The sequence below is a fragment of the Dromaius novaehollandiae genome, chromosome 2 (genome assembly GCF_036370855.1).
Source record: "Dromaius novaehollandiae isolate bDroNov1 chromosome 2, bDroNov1.hap1, whole genome shotgun sequence".
Taxonomy (NCBI): domain Eukaryota; kingdom Metazoa; phylum Chordata; class Aves; order Casuariiformes; family Dromaiidae; genus Dromaius; species Dromaius novaehollandiae.
In genome coordinates this window covers 2,474,754-2,492,085 of record NC_088099.1, presented here as the reverse complement: position 1 = coordinate 2,492,085, position 17,332 = coordinate 2,474,754, and the positions used below count along the sequence as shown (strand labels likewise).

Genomic DNA, 17,332 nt, shown 5'->3' with positions numbered 1-17,332 from the left:
CCATGTGAGCTAGTTATCCCTGGTTCCTGCTCTAGACAATGGAGTTGAGGGCATGACTCAACTCATCCTAAATGTAGGCATCTAAAACAGATCAGATGAACCACACCCAGAAAGTGCCTTTTACTCTTCTCTAACTAAAAGGGAGCCTGGGGTGACTAGCTCTAGCAAGAACACTACAGCATTAAGGTGCTGTCAGTCAAAGCAAGCCAAGTTGGACTTAGTTAATACATGCTGTAGAACAGCTTTGAACACATATTATTTATCTAGCTGTCCACAGGTATAGACACTCCCTGTCTGTTCCACACCCAGGCCTCAAATTCCTGAAATAGCCCCAAGAACACCTGCATCATCAACTCCAGCTCCCAGGCCACTAGCACAGTCCACCACAAAACATCAGATTCAGTCTTATGTATGAATGTTTACAGCATAAGATTTTTAACCCATCAGGACCCTTTGAATGCACAAGGGCAGAAATCAACAGATTCCTATGCAGGTGTGGGCATGGGTTATAAGAAAGGTGCCTGTCGTGGTTGGATCATATGTTTTTACTGGGGAAAATGTTATGTGGGTGTTCCCCTTTTCCTACTTCAGTGGGCTTCTCTTATTCTCCAGTGGAAACTGCAGGTGCAAGGATCTGAGACAGGGTTTTGCAAACAGCTGACCGAGCTCTGCTGCAGTTTCAGCATTAAACGATTCATAATTTTAGTGTCATTTATCTACACTGTCCTTCCAAACACCCTGAACGGTTCAAGACTCACCTGAATTAGCACAAGGACATCATCAAAGAGCAGAATTCGGTCTGATCGATTCGTGCTAGCAGAGATGGGAAGATTTCTGCTGTCTTCCAGCAGCCTCCTTTCGGGAACGCAGAGCATTTCCTGCAGAAGGAACCACAGAGGTAGAGATGGTGGATGGATAGCTCTTGCATTCCCGAAGAAAAACATCGGGATCTGGGAGAGGACACGCAGCTCAAGACACCAGCCTCCACAGAGGCCGGTTGACTCATGACACAGAGCATGGTGACAGCACCAAAGGAGCCCCCCACCAAGCCACTGCCTGCATCTCTGACTCACCGTGAATTTGTAGCCCAGGGATTTCCATAAGGCCTTGGTAAAACAAGCTTCATCCAGGACTTGGCTGATGAAAGAGCCTAGCTTCACATATTCCTTGACAGCACTGGTAACCAAGTCCTTTTCAGGGCCCTAATAAAGGAAAGCAGGGCTTGAGAAATGCTTCAGGCATGGCTGTGCAGGACCTCCACTCTCTGGGCTACAGTTGCAGAAAAACCTCAGTAGCTCTGAATCCTCAGAGAGGGAAAGAGCTGCCAATATATCAGCACTCAGCTGAGAGTGGCTGCGTAAACCCCAATTTTCCTTCAGTCCAGGAGTATTTTCAATCCACAGGTGTGCACCAAGCTTTGGAGCACTTGCAAGAGGGCAGCTTTTTCATTTATCATCACAAACCCCCCAAAGCTCTGCATGAGATGTCAAACTGAGCCAGTCAAGCAACATCACATGAAGCCTCCTACCTCTTTAAAAGCCTCATTCAGCTTGGTAAGGAGCAGTACGTATTGCTCAACGTGATCTCGGATAGGCTTGTGAAGCACAGCGTATAAGGCCAGTGACATGGAGGCCTCAGTGGTGAAGTCTGTGAGGAATTGTTTCAGCACTGTCTTGTGATGCTTCCAGGCTTCACTGCAAGATTGCAAATTAAGACAAAGGTTCACTAACTAGTCTTTCTGCAAAAAAATTGCTACGCCTCTGCCTTCCAAACATGATAGGCGACCTCACTCCCAGACATGGTACAGAAAGACCTCAGAGAGCAGGAGACAGTGGTGTGCAAACATATTTGCACACCAGATACACAGAAATAAGGCAAAGAGGCAGACGAGCTCCATCCATTCGGCCCCTCACCCAGCACCCTTTGCAAATAGGAATCACACCCACAGATAGACAGAACATAGCATGACTTCCACAACTGTTTGCACAGCAAAAGAGTGACTCAGATAAAGTGACTGCAAATCTACTCATGTCTAGTTCTCATCCCTTCAGTTGCTATTTCCTCGAGACTCTGACCACCTCTGGGACAAGCAATGGAAATTTATTGAACAGAAAAGCTATTTCCATACAACTGCTAACCTATTTAGAGGGACTGAAACACCATAATTTGAGTCAATGTATTTTGCCTATTTTAAGCATCTACAGTAAGATAGGGTGAATCATGTCCCAGAGGTGCCTATCATTGACTGTAAAGCAAGTGCATCAGCACAAGCTCAGGTGGAAGTGCCAGATGTATCCCTCCCCCCCACCTAAATAGTGACCAGCTAACAGATATTTGCATGGATGTTACACTGGCCATAGGTTCAGGGTCTCTCTCTCAGCGTCCACAAGAAGTCATGTCTACCTCTCTACAGAGCAAGCAAGGAAGACTTCACTCTGGGGTTTCTGATCCTTTGGGAAATCAAACAGAGCTACAGGATCAATAAGTAGTCATGGCCCTGTACTGCGGGAACCCTTCCAGGACAAGATGAGCTCTGCAAGAGCTGACGTGCGTGCACCCCAGAGCCCCATTCCCCTCCCTTGCATGTGTTTTGCTTAGCTGGTGTACGCAGGCCGTGGCGCACATTCCATACAATATGCTTAGGGCTGCAAGGGGACAGATGAAAGTTTCCATTTTCAGCTTTTCCATGAGAATCCTCCTGCCAGATTCTCACAGAATCCTTTCTAGCGTCTCAACTTTTCTCACTTCTTACCTGAACCCCTAAAATTTACTGATTCCTCCCCTCAAAATCTCCAAGTTGTGCAAGGCTGGAAAGAGGGGGAAAGAACTGCAGGAGAAACCTTTCAACACCTGGTCCGAGGGTCTTGGCAGAGTGCAGGAGGAGCTGGTTCAGAGGAGCAGCAGCTGGCCGAGATGACTGCAAGGGCAGTGCTCAGTGCTGCTCACTCTGCTTTAGTGTCTTAAAGCATGTTTTCCCTGCAGATCATTCCATCCTGCCACATCAAGACTCCCAGATCAGCTTGATGTTTGCTTCTTTGGAATCACCTTCCTGCCTACAACATTACTATGTTCATGTCAGTTGCTAAATAAGCATTTTTCAGCCCACTGACCTTTTGCTCTTTGTGGCATGTTCGAAGCCTTGGACTACAACATAGTTTGCAAAAGTGACAAAATATCTGTTAAAAAAGAAAAAGCATGAACAGAGTTAGAGATGCAAATCTACAAGGTTTAAGCAATAGTGGAAGCAAGCTCTTTTGAAAACACGGTCAGTTCAACCTTTGCAAGGTGGGTAAAGAGAGAGGAAGCTACTGTACCCTCTCACTTCAGCTCACTCCACTTTCGTTCTCCGCACCAGCTCCTTGGTTTAACTGCTTTGTTGACTGCTTGCACTAGTTTTGCTACAGGAAGTCTAAATCTTCCTGGCATTTAGCATAAGCAGAAGTAATCTTGTGCAACCACCCTGGAAAGCAAATCTACAAAGGCTGAGCTTAAAATATCAGCATCAGATGCATGAATTTCTGTTGCTCGAAATAGAAGTATCAAGTCTATCACTGCTGATAAATTCTAGTCAATGTATTCATGTCAATGTATTTCGTCTCACACTAGAGGGAGATCGAGACGTATTTTGTCAGCAAATATCATGCCTTCTTCCAGTAGTGATTTCACACAAGTCATGTATTCTGTCCGAACTAATTATCATTTATTACATCTAGTAGGCTTATCTATTTATTGCTGGTTTTCAGAACCCTAAGGAGGGTCTTTGCTTGCTCCTATCACTCCAATAAGCATGAAACACAGTAGGATCAGGACTGCACAGAGTGAGTCAGCAGAAGCAGGTAGGAACCAGCTCTTCATTTTTAACAGGACACCAAAAAACTGAAAAAAACAAAAAAACAAGTTTTCATTTCAAAATGAGGGAAAAGGGATCTCCTCCAGAGAAGCTCCTGTTCTGTGTCAGCTGAAATCTCAGCACAAGTTTCCAACTCTTATTTGCCTTTAAGGCAAACCAATTTTGATTCACTGAATCAGTTTCAAGATGAACAACACGCTGCTCCAAATCCCACTCACGCAACGCAAAGTTTCTTGCCCACCTCTTTCTGAAGTGGTCATCCAAATAAAACAAAAACTATTCCTTCCTTCCTCCTCCATCCACATGCACACCCATAAAAACCAAAACCAAGACTGGACGAGCAGCAAGCTCCCGGAGCCAGTGCACCCCATCTTCTCACCTCCCATTGCTCTGCAAGTGCCAGGCTGCACCTATGGTTCAAGCCCATGTGGCTTGGCCACATTCGTGATGAATGCAGGACTGAGCACTGTCTGATCTCTGTCACCTCAGGTGCCCATAAACCCTTTTCCATGCTGGGACATCAACACACAGGTTAGGCACACTCCAGTGATTTTGTGAAGCATTTTACTTTGCATTGCAGACAGATGGGGAACACGTATGTAATTAATTATAGAATCAGCTATGGGGCAGTATGTTTTTCACACCATGCTATATCCATTACTTACTATCACACTCTCCCAAAAACAAATCAGCATGGTAAAAACAGGTTTATGAACTGCCTGCTGACATCGTCTTCCCCTCATCCATATAAGTCCTATAAGCCTACTTGTACATGCCTTTCTGCTCCTGATCATAGCCCAAGCTTTGCTGTCATAAATTCCCCAGTCACAAAGTGTTACCCTGTTCATCCTCTCATTTTTTAAGATGCCTAAAAAAAAAAATACTTGCAAGGAAAAAAATCCTGCTTTTTATGCCTCTTCCAAAGCACGGTCACAGATAGAAAAACACTACCTGTTAGATGGTCTATTAGATGGATCCTGTAGTCTGTTGCATTTAGCCCACGCACTGAATGCAACCACTTCCTTGTTTAATGACTAAACACTAAGGAACAGTACTGAACAAATTTAATGCATCCGTTTTGCACCAGCCTACCAGAGATGGTAGAAACAGCTGATAAGTTGGGTCCCTTACGTTAGTGTGAAATGTTTCCGTACTTACTGAATGTAGAGGCTTAGAAACAGGTCTCCTTTCCAGACAGCATAAAAGTCCTGGATGCAGAATGACTCAGAAGCGCTGCATTTTTGTTTGAGTATCCGGTAATTTTCTTCTGTGAAGTTCCAGAGAGCTTGAAATCGATCATTCAGTAGCACTAAGAGTTTAAAGTTGTCCTTTCCTTTCTGGTCATGAGGTTCTTTTAGGAAGAGATGGGGGGAAAAAAAAAGAAAGGCCATGAAAAAGCTTTGAATGCCAGGAAATCTTGCAGAAGGCACTGCCCAGATTCAGTACTCAGCCCAACTTGTCAAGGTGAAGTATATATACTCTTATGGGAAAATAATTCCTGGGAGGAAGGAGGTGATGATTATTTCAGGTAGGGTTCCTGTAAATAATCGTAAGGGCTACCCATGCTAAGGCCTTCTCCTTTCCATTCTTGTAGGGCACGCAGTCACGGCAGCCTGCGAGGCTAAGCCTCAGCTCAGGCACGAGCACTGGAGGAAAATTTTGAGAAGTTTTGCCCCTGGCCCAAACAGCTGTTCCCAGCCTTTTTGGAGGCTAAAAGGCAGTGACAAGAGTAGGAACTACCCTACGGGCCTAATCCAGTCACACCACTTTGGGCCAGAAGAGCTCACGAATATTTACATAGCTTTGTTTTTCCAGTGGACCTGATCTGATTTACTGCCGTCTCAGAAGCTGCACTCATAAGTGTTACTTTCCAAGACGGACACAACTACAGATCGGGAACAGGGAGGCAGAATGGGCACAGTTTAGGGGTCACACGTGCAAGAAGCATTTCTAATTTCCACACACCATAATGGAAACAAGCCTCAGAGCAGACGTATGTGAAGGGATTGAATGTCCAAGAATGCCAGATCAACTGAAGGGAGAAGTTTTGTCTCTTCAGATCTTCCCCAATATATGATTCTGCTTACACTGGGCAGAATCTGGATTAACCTCTAAACCTCTAAAAACAACAGGAACCACAGTCCTAGGCTTGCATGAAAGGTCACATGCAGCCTCAAGACCTCACTGTCTTAAATGAGACAGCTCTACATTTCACTTACTCCTGTAAGCCAGCCTCCAGTGAGTCCTCAGCCATCAGTTTTCAGTTATAATTCTCTTCACAGGTGCACCAGTGAGGTGACTCAAGGTAAAAAATTAGGGACAAAAAAGTAGTCTTCTCTGACCTACCTGCCTGGAGCAAAGGCTTGAGGATGAGGGCATCTATCCGTGCCAAACATGCCAAGAAGGTTTCTTCTGCTTGGAGCAGAGATGCAGTTGCTTCCGACGTGCACATGTCCTGGACGCAAGAAAAAAGCCACATGTAAACTCATTGCACGAATATCCACCTACCTACGGCTTCCAAGCTCAGCGCGAACATTCAGGTTTTCCTGTTCTGGACAGCATATCCAGAGAGCTGCAATTGCTGTCCCCAAAAAGCAATTGAAATTTTGCAGAAGGAAATAGAAACCCTGTAGCTCAACATGAGCCGGTGTCACAGATATCCACTGAAGCTACAGCCTAGTTTTCTTGATTCTCCGGTTGAAGATCATCTCACGCGGACTGTGATACCTTTCTACGTGGCTGGGAAGGCCCTAAACTTGATCTTAATCTTGCTTAGTGCCAGATCCATACTTCCAGAAGAAAATCACTGAAGTACAAGGCAGCAACAGATGAAGCAGAGTGTCTATTCCCATTTTGCTCACCAGTTTTCGGCCTGAGTGCCACATTCTGCGCCTTTTGGCGTTAAAAGTTGTCATACGGAGCCGTAGAGCCATGCCAAAGCACCCAACCCTCCAAAGGGGCAGAGGTCTGGTGTTACTCCTTTCTGAGTAGGACTGCGCACTGCTGGTTATATGTCACAACTGCTGGGTCAACAGAAAGAGTTTGCCAAAAATGGAAGTGGGCAGCATTAAAAAAAAAAAAAAAAAAGAAAGAAAAAAAAAGCGCAACAAACCTACGTGAACAAACTCCAGTAGCTTCCTCCTCCTGCCTTCTAGCCCTACCTCCCAAAAGAAACGTATCAGGGGAAGTGAACACAGCCAGCTAACGGCATGTCATGAGACTAATACAGAAAAAGCCCAGGTGGTGAAAATACTATGGGTGGAGTTGGCTGATATTACTAAAGGGGAAAAGAAAAATTACAACCTCGAGATTCTTTCAATTTAGTGAAGCAAGACAGCAAACTTTGGGGACTGCAAATGGTCTGTCCACATTTATTCTCAGCCTGGTTGTAGTGCATTCTCAAAAGCTACGTTTACAATAGTAAACTGATGAGCATATGGCCTCGTGCTGCAAAAGTTTACATCATCAAATTGGTAGCACAGATTTTGGCACAGTTTTGGGGCGTGTGCTCTTCCAACAATTCTCAGGCATGGGCCAGAGACCATTTGAAATGGGCAGTTTGCACACAGCCATGCTGTTTTGGGAGCTAAGGAGCAAATAGCTATATGAACATAGGCTATGCCATAACCATCTGGCCAAGGGACCAGGTCTCATTTATTTACTAACACAGGTGTAGATAGCATATTCGCACTGTCCGTAGGAAGAGCTGATGCCAGACTAGCTTCTGGTGGCCTACTCTGAGGCTTCTTCACCTCTGCCCTGATCTGCACAAACCACAGGCGAGATTCATTCTCCTTGTGTTGAAATGTCTGGAAGTTAGACATCTAAGCCTAAACCTACTTTATCCTTCATAGGAAAAAGTGCTTCAGGCATCTCACCATGGACTATGGAAAGGACACCTGGGTGACTAGCTTAGGTGGGAATGCCTCACTTTTAAGCTTCTCAGGGGGGTTGATTACTTACTGAATTAATATTTGAGCTCCCTAAAACCACCAAATGCTGCTCAAGTGCTCCCTTTTCAGGTCATCATGGAGCTTGGGCTGAGATGGTGCCTTAAAACATGGGAAGCTTTGCAGTGTGGATGGTCAGCTTCCTTGGTTTAACATGGATGTTCAGGTCCAAACACAACTGACTGCACAGGTGAATGATGATATTCTTGTTAGTATCCACAGGCTCTTAAATTTCATGTGTTTGCAAAGTGGGAAGTACTAAGAAGTTCCATATCCCATAGTATGGAAATTTTCATACATCAAGCCAGTCCTAGACTGTAGGACTATTTTTTGCAGGAATGCTGGGGATTTGCCCCAGGGGAATCTCTATGCATGCAAATAGGTCAAAAAGCTGGAATCTGAACTCCTCCTGTCCCCTCCCAGAGAGGATAACTGAGCCAGGAAAAAAAGCAAAACAAAGCAGCAGCCAGCCAGCTTCCACCCCAGAGCACCAAGAGGACAGGACAGATCTAGAAGTCTGTTTTCCATTGACACTTAATCCTCTGCCTTGTAGATATAAAGATTTTTTTTTTCCCCTCCTCTCACAGGTACTAGAGAGCACTCCAGCCTGTTACAAACCTCTAGGCATAAGTAACTTGCTTAATCAGGGAGTGAAATCAGGCTTGGTATGTGACAGCATTTCATTTTCAAATGCTTCAATAAAAGTCAGTTGTGCTGTATTAGGATCACTGAGTAGCAGGCTAGTGGACTTCAATGGTTTGTTTAAAACCTATTTTGTCTATTTTGAGGGAAGGAGCGAAGAAAATTCCACCATTTCTGATCCCTCTGCTAGGGGAGGGGCTTGTTCTCCATCTACACTTCTTCAGTCCTCCAAGACAAGGTTTCATCCTGGGCAGAATAAAAGGAATGGATGCTAGATGCCAAACTCCAAAGGTCTTCCCCAAATCTCCTTCTATCAAAACAACCAGAAAAAACCACCATCTGTTACATACAGATGGCTTAGTGAAAACTGAATGATTCAAACCACATGTGCAGACGCACACAGCTTTGCTCTACATGGCCATGGTAGTTCACAAGCCCCTTCTGAACATGAGCTGGTTCCACATGCAACCACCTGCAAGTCTGTTTTTTAGAGGGTCTATTACTCATGCAGACCTGAGCTCAGACTTCACTGGGACTGCCCTGAGGCATTCCCGTAATGCTATACTTGGGTTGAGAAACCTCCGCAACAGCCACGACAGGAAGCACAATGTACAGACACTGAAGCTGATTCTGCAGAAACCAGAAGTATTTGGATAGCCTTTTCCGTTACCTGAAGTGTGACAACCTCTTCTGCCACCTGACATGGAGTTAACTCTGTGGTTTTTGGCAATCACATTCCTGCCCTTCGCTGGAAATTTGCGGTCTAGTTCCAGCCTGAACGTGACAGTAAGAGATCGTTTGCTGAATGAGTGAGTGGCACCAGTCAGCTTTCGAAATAGCTGTTCTGGCACCACAAAAAGACCTAAGTTGCCACATCACATCACTCAATGATGTGCGGGTGAGTTTCAGCCACCACTTCCAGCCTTTCCCCATCAGTTATGAGAAAAAAGCATTTGCTCACTTATTCAAGCCCAGTCAGGCAAAGAGGGTTTGAAGTTAGTTACCCAGTGGACAAAACCAATGTTGACTCAGCCACAGAGCGTGAAAGAAACAACGGAGACCATCCGAGGGCACGCGGAGGTCACATTGCGCATCCGCAATATATGGAAAAACAAATGGAAATTGCAGAGCCGCTGGGCTGATGGGAGCACTGAACAGAAACCTGTGGCTGTCACATGCTGCCTCCCTCCTGCTTGGACCCAGTGCTCACACGACTCAGTGGTTTTGTACTTCTGTGTTTGTTCACTGCAAGGCAAGGGAAGTTTGATTAGACCCACTCTCATGTCTGTTTACAGTGTTTCGGTCTGCCCTTCATGCATGGCTCTGCTGCTGCTTGGGAATCAAAACCCTTCTCAGATGTTGCCCTCCTGACAGCCAGAGCTGAAAGAGATGCACCTCCAAGGACGCGTTTGCTAGCTGCACAAAGCACGGCAGCTTCTCTTGCTGGTAGGTATGGCTGTCTCGATTCTGGTCCCACGCGCAAAATCTGAAAGTCTCCTACGGCTTTTGAGGATGGAGTCTTCTTGGTTACCAAGACAGCTGCCAGCCTGCTTCAGGCTCTCATGAGGAATGATGAGCTTTCTCCAGGAGAACATTTTCCAAACTGGGAGACATATCTGTTCCCTCTCTCTACAAGAAGGTACAGGAGGGCATAAGCCAATGAACAGCATGGAAATCCACATCAGCACGGGTCTGTAATTAGGGACAGGATGCAAATAATAGCATTCACGTAGAAACAGGACAAATGAGTTTGAGAAACAACATCTCTAAGAGCTGCTAGATCTCTGCAGCTCATCGCTTTCTTGACTTTTCTGCTGAGCATGCCAATGAGGGCAGAAACCACAGTGATGCAGCAGGTAAAACCAAGGCAAGCAGTTGCTGAAAGATAGACAGGAGATGCCGGGGATAGATGGGAGCAGCTCGAGTCATCTGAATGGAGGGAGCGTTCATCCTCAGCAGGGACTATCCAAAGCTGCTGCATGCACATTTCAGCAAGAAAATACAGCTCTTGAGGAGCCACAACAGGGTGTTATACCCGATTTGAGAAAATTGGCAGAAGGCTGGTTGGAACAGAGAAGAAACCAAGCAGAGAGATGTTTTGGTGCTTTGCTGAGCCTCTCTCTCAGAGCTGTGGAGAACACTGATCTACTTGGAGTCTGTAGCTCTGAGACAGCTATTCCACCAGGAAAATGGCTGGAAAAAAACCCTAGACATTAGACATGACTCAGAGTTTCTCATGGAAACAAACATCCAGTCAGATAATCCTATCACCTCCTCTACAGTAAGGAACAAAATGGATCTTCAAACAGGGACTATTCATTTTCCATCTTCCTCTTGTGAATTCCCCCGTGCTGAACTTGCAGTTAGCAATCAATGAAAACCAAGACTTCTCTGCTAGGAATCCAAATTCAGTGCCGTATTTAGGGTGCGCTCAGGGCATTTTAACACTAAACCCTGTGAGATATAAATGCCATGACCATGTTTGTGTCCCATTCTGTTCTTAAACTTTTCTCTGTCCCTGCATCAGCCTTCCTAAAGAGCATTGCTTCTTCATTACTCCATACAGCTCAGCCCTGCTAATCTCATCTGTCTTTGCAGCTCATGATCTTTTTCTCCCGTTCCTGTTGCCTCAGCAATGAGACAAGTCTATCGCTACATCACCTCCAGTCTTCAAAGGCCAAGTGTTCACTCCATGACCCTTTGAGACACCAACAAGTTGTCGCTGCCACTTGACTGAAGATGTACCTTTCTACTAGCCTCAGGTGAATACATCATCTTTACAGAGGCAGGGATAAAACTGCTTTAAACCAAGCTCAAGTTCAGGAACAACATAAGAGTTTTAAATTGAAGCCTATAGGGTACTAAAGACATTTCTCCATTACAGTAATCCCCAAACTCTTTCTCCAATATCGCCTTTCACACTCTGGCCTGCTTTCTATCATGATGGTAATGGTGTTGCTTCTACCTAAAACAGCTGAACCCTTCTGAGGGTGCACTATAGAGCACGTGCACTTACACCTGGACTGGTAAATGCCCTTCCACTTTGCAGCAGGATGCAACCTAAAAGCATTTGAAAGCTGAGAAGTCTCTTACCTAAAAGTGCTTTCTTACCAGACTGTCCTCTAGGTACCCAGAAGAACAGAAAAGTTCTCCCCTGTTCACTGGAACAAGCCAAAAAGCAGCTGAGCTGTTGACCAGACTGCTACAAACCATGGATACGTCCAGAAGCACTGAAAAAAATGCAATTGTTTGGGTAGGGCCTTATTGTAGAGGTTTTAACGCCCTTGTTACACTAACCTAGGTGAGCAACACCTGGGTTAAGTCTGCAGGGAAAACACACCATTACCAGTGCACTTAACCTTTGCATGAGCTTTATGCCTTTCCCCAAGCACTGCATAGCTCCAGAGGATGCACGTTACAGGGCAGAATAACATACAGCTCTGCACAAAGCCTGCCAGTAGATTTTCACCCTCAAAACTTAATCAAACCTAGCTAATCCAGATCAACACTTAATGCAACATCACAGTGACATTTCTGAGCTGCATCTAGGGACCTTAAACTGAATTGAACATAGGCCTATCTGTTTCCTCCCTGCTGTCAGGTCAACATTTGTGCCATCATGATTAACCTGACCAAAGAGCTGCCTGAAAAAAAAGTTTGGAGGGGAGAGGAGGGAGGGGGGAAAATGGATGAAGACTAAGGGCTGGTCTTAGAGTGGGGGAAAGAAGAAAGGAAAGGTTTGTTTGAACTTGGACCCTAGCCACTACTCTTCTTTTCCAGACTAGTTTTTAAATATGTATCAGTTCCCCAGCTCGGTTTGACGTACAATCACACAAAGATGCCCACTAGCAGGACAGGACCTCCTCTTGCATTTGCAGTGCCAGCTCAGAGTCCACAAACTCAGGAGCTCCCTCGGCCACAAGGGCAAGCTCGAGTGGCCCATGGCGAGACGTCGTTTCTCCTTCAATCCAAACCTTTGTTCTTTTTCGGCCAGGGCCAAGTTTCTAGTGCAGCTAATTGCAATTCCAAACTACGCTCCCCCTCACGCGTCGCGCTCCAGCTGAGTCTGCATTACGACCAGCACAAAGACCATTTTGTTGTGTGGAAAAACAATTCCAAGCTTTGTTTAACCAACACGAACACAGTGAAGCGAGTGCTCCCATTCAGACTCTGCTCTTGTCAAACCTCAGATCCGTCGTGACTCGGGGTGAATTAGTGTTCAGCTTACTGGAGTCACCTCATAAGCTGCCAGAAACACCCAGCGTGTGAGTTAAGAGGTATTGGGAATAAACAGGGCAGAAAGACAATAAAACCAGAAATCCCAAGACAGCTTTTATCAGCAAAACAGAGGAAGGGAACAACTGAGGTAACAGAGTTATTTGGATAGGGCTTTAGTATGGGATAGAGGGGGTCAGCAGATGCCAGAAAAAGTTTGTCTGCAAAGGAACCAGATGGTCTGCCATCAGGGGAAACTGCTGAGCAGGAAACAATAAAAGCAGGCAGGCACAGTCCATAGCACAGTTTAAAAACAGAGTTAATAGACCCATCAAGCCTCTCACACTAAGCATAAGACCCGCAGACTTTTGGTGCGGGTTCCCACATACCTGATGCCATGCAGCAGACACTAGGAACACGGCACAACCGCCTCTGCCCTCAAGTGATGGGGGAAGCTTGGGACAAACAAGAGGGAGCCCTACCTTGCACACCACGTCTAATTAAACCATGGAACTCATTGCCACAAGAGTCTGTGCTTGCTGCGAGTGTATTACACCCACACTTAAAAGCAGCTGGACAAGTCCATGGAGGAGAAAAAAAAACAATTAAAAGCTAATAAAAAGACATGCATCAACTCCAGCTCAGAAGTTCCTGAGGAGGCAAGAAACACATATGAAGGAAGTGCTACTACAACACTTCCCAGCTTTTATATTCTTCTTCTCCGAGTATCTATTCATCTGCATTATCAGAGGTGAGATAGCCTGGCTTGATACCACTGATTTTATGCATTTGGCATAAAAATCATTTGTTGGTCACCTCCATTGCAGGACCCCAAGCACTGAAAGAAGAGACAACGCCAGCTTGTCAGAATATCAACCACATTTGAAGCTCAACAGATTTATGACAGCAGCACGTAGGCAGGAGCTTAAGAAGGGTCAAACAAGCATTCAATACTTTCTGCAGAAAGCATCAAGGTTTTGTAATTGATTTTTCAGCCCAATTTTTTTTTTTTTTTGGATTTTTTTTGTCCTCATCCATCTTCAACACAGAAAAACAGGAAAAAACAGGAAGTTATGGGTGGGGGAGGGGAACATATTTTTCCCTTTTTTGCAAAATCAGGAAACACGAGCGCTTTATAGAAACCTTTTCTCCCCCAAACCCAAACTGGGAACTCACGTGCCTTGCTTACGATGTTCACTCCCAAGCCTAAAGACAATGGTAAACATCTAGTTGACTTGAAAAGGCCAGAATCCATCTGCCTTTGCCAAGTATCTAAAGCTGAACTATCCACCTTAGACTCCCTTTGTAACCAACAGAGAGAAAGAGACAGAGGAGATGCTGAATTCAACTCAGCCTAAGTGAGATGAGTTGGCCTTTGTGTTCACTCAGTCTCTGTCCATTAAGAACAAGAGTTAAACAGTTAGATCAAGTAAGATATTTTACTTATCGACAGCAAAGGCTAGGGAAGATCACTCTCATTGCAATTAAGACCTTTGCAAATAACAAAAATTCAACCTTTGCAAATAACATGGCAAGTATGATAAGGCAAGATGGTGGTTCAATCCCTCATGGCACTGCACCTCCCATTATCAAAAACACCTGCAAGCAGCATATGCTTGCAAAAACAGAACTGCTCTGATCCAGCAACTTTTATGCACCACAAAATGACCTGGAGTTATAGGAGGAAACCAGATACCTCCAAGCCTGACATGAAACAACTACAGGTTGTCTGGAGGTAGCAAAGGAGAGGAGGTCATGAGAAGAGAGAACTCATGCATTCTTGATTGGAGTGAAGAAGTTATGGAAAGCTCAGAGGACCATCGCTGGGTTTCCTATTATTCCTGTGTCATGGCTCTGGGAGCAGATTTGGGAGCAGGAGTGTCTGTCTTCAAGAGACCTCTCCTCTTGTTTGATCTTCACTGTTCTTCCAGAGCAAACAGGACTTCAGCATGGCCTCAAAAAGTAAAAGATAACGAAGGAAGTGCTACACATGAGGGTTTTATAATATGTGTTATCATCTGTTTCAAAGCAGCTTTGAGTCAGACCCTAAGCGTCAGAGTCTGAATTACAGCCTGGAAATCAATCCAAAGACACAAACAATATTGGAGGACAGTGGAAGAGCTGAATTTCTTCCTGGATGAGATGGACTACAACGGACTACAATGTACGGTAACACCATGTGCTGAGAGACAGAGGACGGCCATAAAACAACCAGGGCAGCAGTTACTCTTCAGATGGCTGTCTCCACCTGATGTTCACATGTGAGCCTCCATATCCATCCTCTGGCTGTCCTGCCTTTTGGCACCACTTCCTGCCTCTCCTCCCATCTCACAGACATTAACTTAGGCTAGAGATAGTGCCCCAAAGCTAATGAGGTGTCACTGTGAAATGCCACTTATAAAACTTCCCAGATCTGCCCTCCCAAGTGAACCTTGCAGTACCTAAGCACTTGTCTTTAGCATGGCATCCCCTATACCTGTCAGAAATAGGGCAGGGCTAAAGTCCACTCTTGAAAACAGGAATGGAGACAGAAGACTTACCTGGGACAGTGTCATCACTGCACGCAAACTCCCTCTGTTTTCTGTCTGGGTCCTCTGAACTCACCAGAGCCCTTCAATACTGACACCAGAAACATTAACACCGATCCGTTCCCATCTGCCAACTGCAGAACTGCAGAACTTCTCCTCTAGCACACGAGGTTTCACAAAAGACTCATTCCAGCAGGAAGCTTCCAGTGTTTAATCAAAGCCTTTAAGTGCTCTTAGAGGACAAATTACAAGCCAGAGAAGGCGGAGCAGACCTGCAAAGAGTCATCAGGCCTTTCTAACCTCTGATCATCATTCCAAGATGCCACAGTTCACGGAGGTGCTTTGAGTGCCAAAACCCAGGTCTTCTGATGACCTGAAGAGCTGGTCAGAAGCTCTGACAAAACTGTTTTACAAGAAGATTCCTGTTTGTGGAGCCCAAAGTACTTTGCATGAGCCTTCCCCAGCTCAACAGGAATGTAAACAATACCCTGCTAGGTCAGGCCAGTGATCCGGCTCATCTGACAGCAGCAATAAGAGGTGTTATTCAGAGAAAGAACATAAGGTTGGCCACTTTCTGAGGTCCATTCCACTGTTGCATAAGGGATGTCAAAGGCTACAATCCTAGATACTTCTAATATCTGCCTATGGACCTATTGTGCTTGAATTTATTTTATCCCTATTGAACTTGTTTATACTGTTTGCCTCCAAAACGCATCACAAAATTGAATGCAGGGTTTTGACAGACAATTCTGCCTGCTTTCCCAGCCAAAACAGATCCTCAAAAATCTTATATTGCAGCTCACTGTGAATTAAATCATTGCAATAGCAGTATGGAAAATACCAAGTTCAGGAAGCAGCTCCAAGGTCCAGGAAGCTCCCAGGTCATAGGAAATTTCCACAGACAAAGAGAGGCAGCTTTGGCTCTGGTCCAGATTAAACTAAGCTAAAGTTTAAAAACAACGACCGTTCCCGTGAGCTACAGCTGCTCCTCTTCTGTCAGGCTCTAATCATGTAGTTGTTTGTTAATTTTTAAAGGTCTTAAGCATGTTACTCTTCCCCTATAATTGTGCCTTTGACCCAGACTTTTCACTAAACACTGCAACCACCTGCCAGCTCTTGACCACATCCCTCCCTCATAGAAACCCAGGAGATCTTATCAGCCTCTCTCATCCTGACTAATTAGTCGGTATTGGTTTCCTTGCTCTGCCAGGGGAGCTGTGCAACCCCCGTGCAAATGCACAGCTCCCAACCTGCTTTCGTCAGGTTCGTATTGCCAGGTGAGGTGGCTGCTTGCCCCGTGCGGGCCGAGATGCCCTCCCTCCACCCAGGAGCACATCCCGGCACACGCGGGCTCTGCCGGCTGCCGAGGAGCTGCGTGCACCAGCATCCTTCCACGGGAAACAGGAGGCGAGAGCAGCAGAGGGTTTCCCAGCTCAGGTAAGCGTGAGCCGCACTGGGAATTAGACACCTTAAAGACAACATACCTTCTTTACGCAGAGCCAACATGCCGCCTAGATGAAACACGGAGGTGGAAAACGCCAGTGCATTTTACACCCCGGGAAAATGCACTCCACTCCTCTGCTCACCTGCGCAGCTAGAATCTCTTCCTGAAAAAAACACTCCCAAACTTCACTCTGCCTCGGGAGTTTTACTCGCAAAGCATTACCTTCAGTAGTCCCGTCAGCCTGCTGACGCCCTCCTCCGGTACGTGTGTCACCGTAAAACTGAGCCTGCCTTAACAGCTTTTAGGATAACAACCAGCTAAACAACACCAGTAGCAAAACCCAGAAGTAACCAGTGCGTAGAGCAACGTACCTTACATAAGGGGGCCAATTAAATTTCCTCCGCGGTAACTGCTAGAGCGGCAGTTCCTCCGAGCTTCCGAGTCCTGAAATACTCGGTGCTTCCAGAGCCGCCGCTCACCCCACCCACCTCTCCCTCCCACATCCCGTCACCTCCTTTGCTGAAACACAGATCTGGGCCTGTTCATTAGACGAGACACCCACAGTGCCCAGGGAGACAGTTACGAAACTCTCGTAAATAGGGTTTCTAAAGCAATTGCTTATTGTTTGCTTTTCTGAACGGACGTTTCTTGATTGATGCAAGCCATGGGCTACTGCAGCACGTGTAGTAAGGAAACAAGAAAT

At 45.7% G+C, this 17,332-nt stretch overlaps 1 protein-coding gene across 5 annotated transcripts in view; it reads right to left on the bottom strand.

The window, feature by feature from the left end:
* The window catches only part of ALS2CL (ALS2 C-terminal like), a 47,320-nt gene that overhangs the window by 22,336 nt on the left and 7,652 nt on the right, over positions 1 to 17,332 (bottom strand). The window contains exons 1-7 of one of the 5 annotated variants that reach the window (XM_026096036.2): positions 17,001 to 17,102; positions 6,197 to 6,305; positions 5,009 to 5,201; positions 3,111 to 3,176; positions 1,529 to 1,694; positions 1,074 to 1,202; positions 759 to 878 (exon numbers count right to left, since the gene is read on the bottom strand). In XM_026096036.2, the coding sequence (XP_025951821.2) occupies positions 759 to 878; positions 1,074 to 1,202; positions 1,529 to 1,694; positions 3,111 to 3,176; positions 5,009 to 5,201; positions 6,197 to 6,302 (780 nt within the window). In that variant the 5' untranslated portion in view covers positions 6,303 to 6,305; positions 17,001 to 17,102. Of the gene's footprint in view, positions 1 to 758; positions 879 to 1,073; positions 1,203 to 1,528; positions 1,695 to 3,110; positions 3,177 to 5,008; positions 5,202 to 6,196; positions 6,306 to 6,711; positions 6,848 to 15,197; positions 15,355 to 16,669; positions 16,817 to 17,000; positions 17,103 to 17,332 lie in introns of those variants that run through there. The other 4 variants (XM_026096044.2, XM_026096026.2, XM_026096018.2 and 1 more) reach the window with 4 other exon arrangements.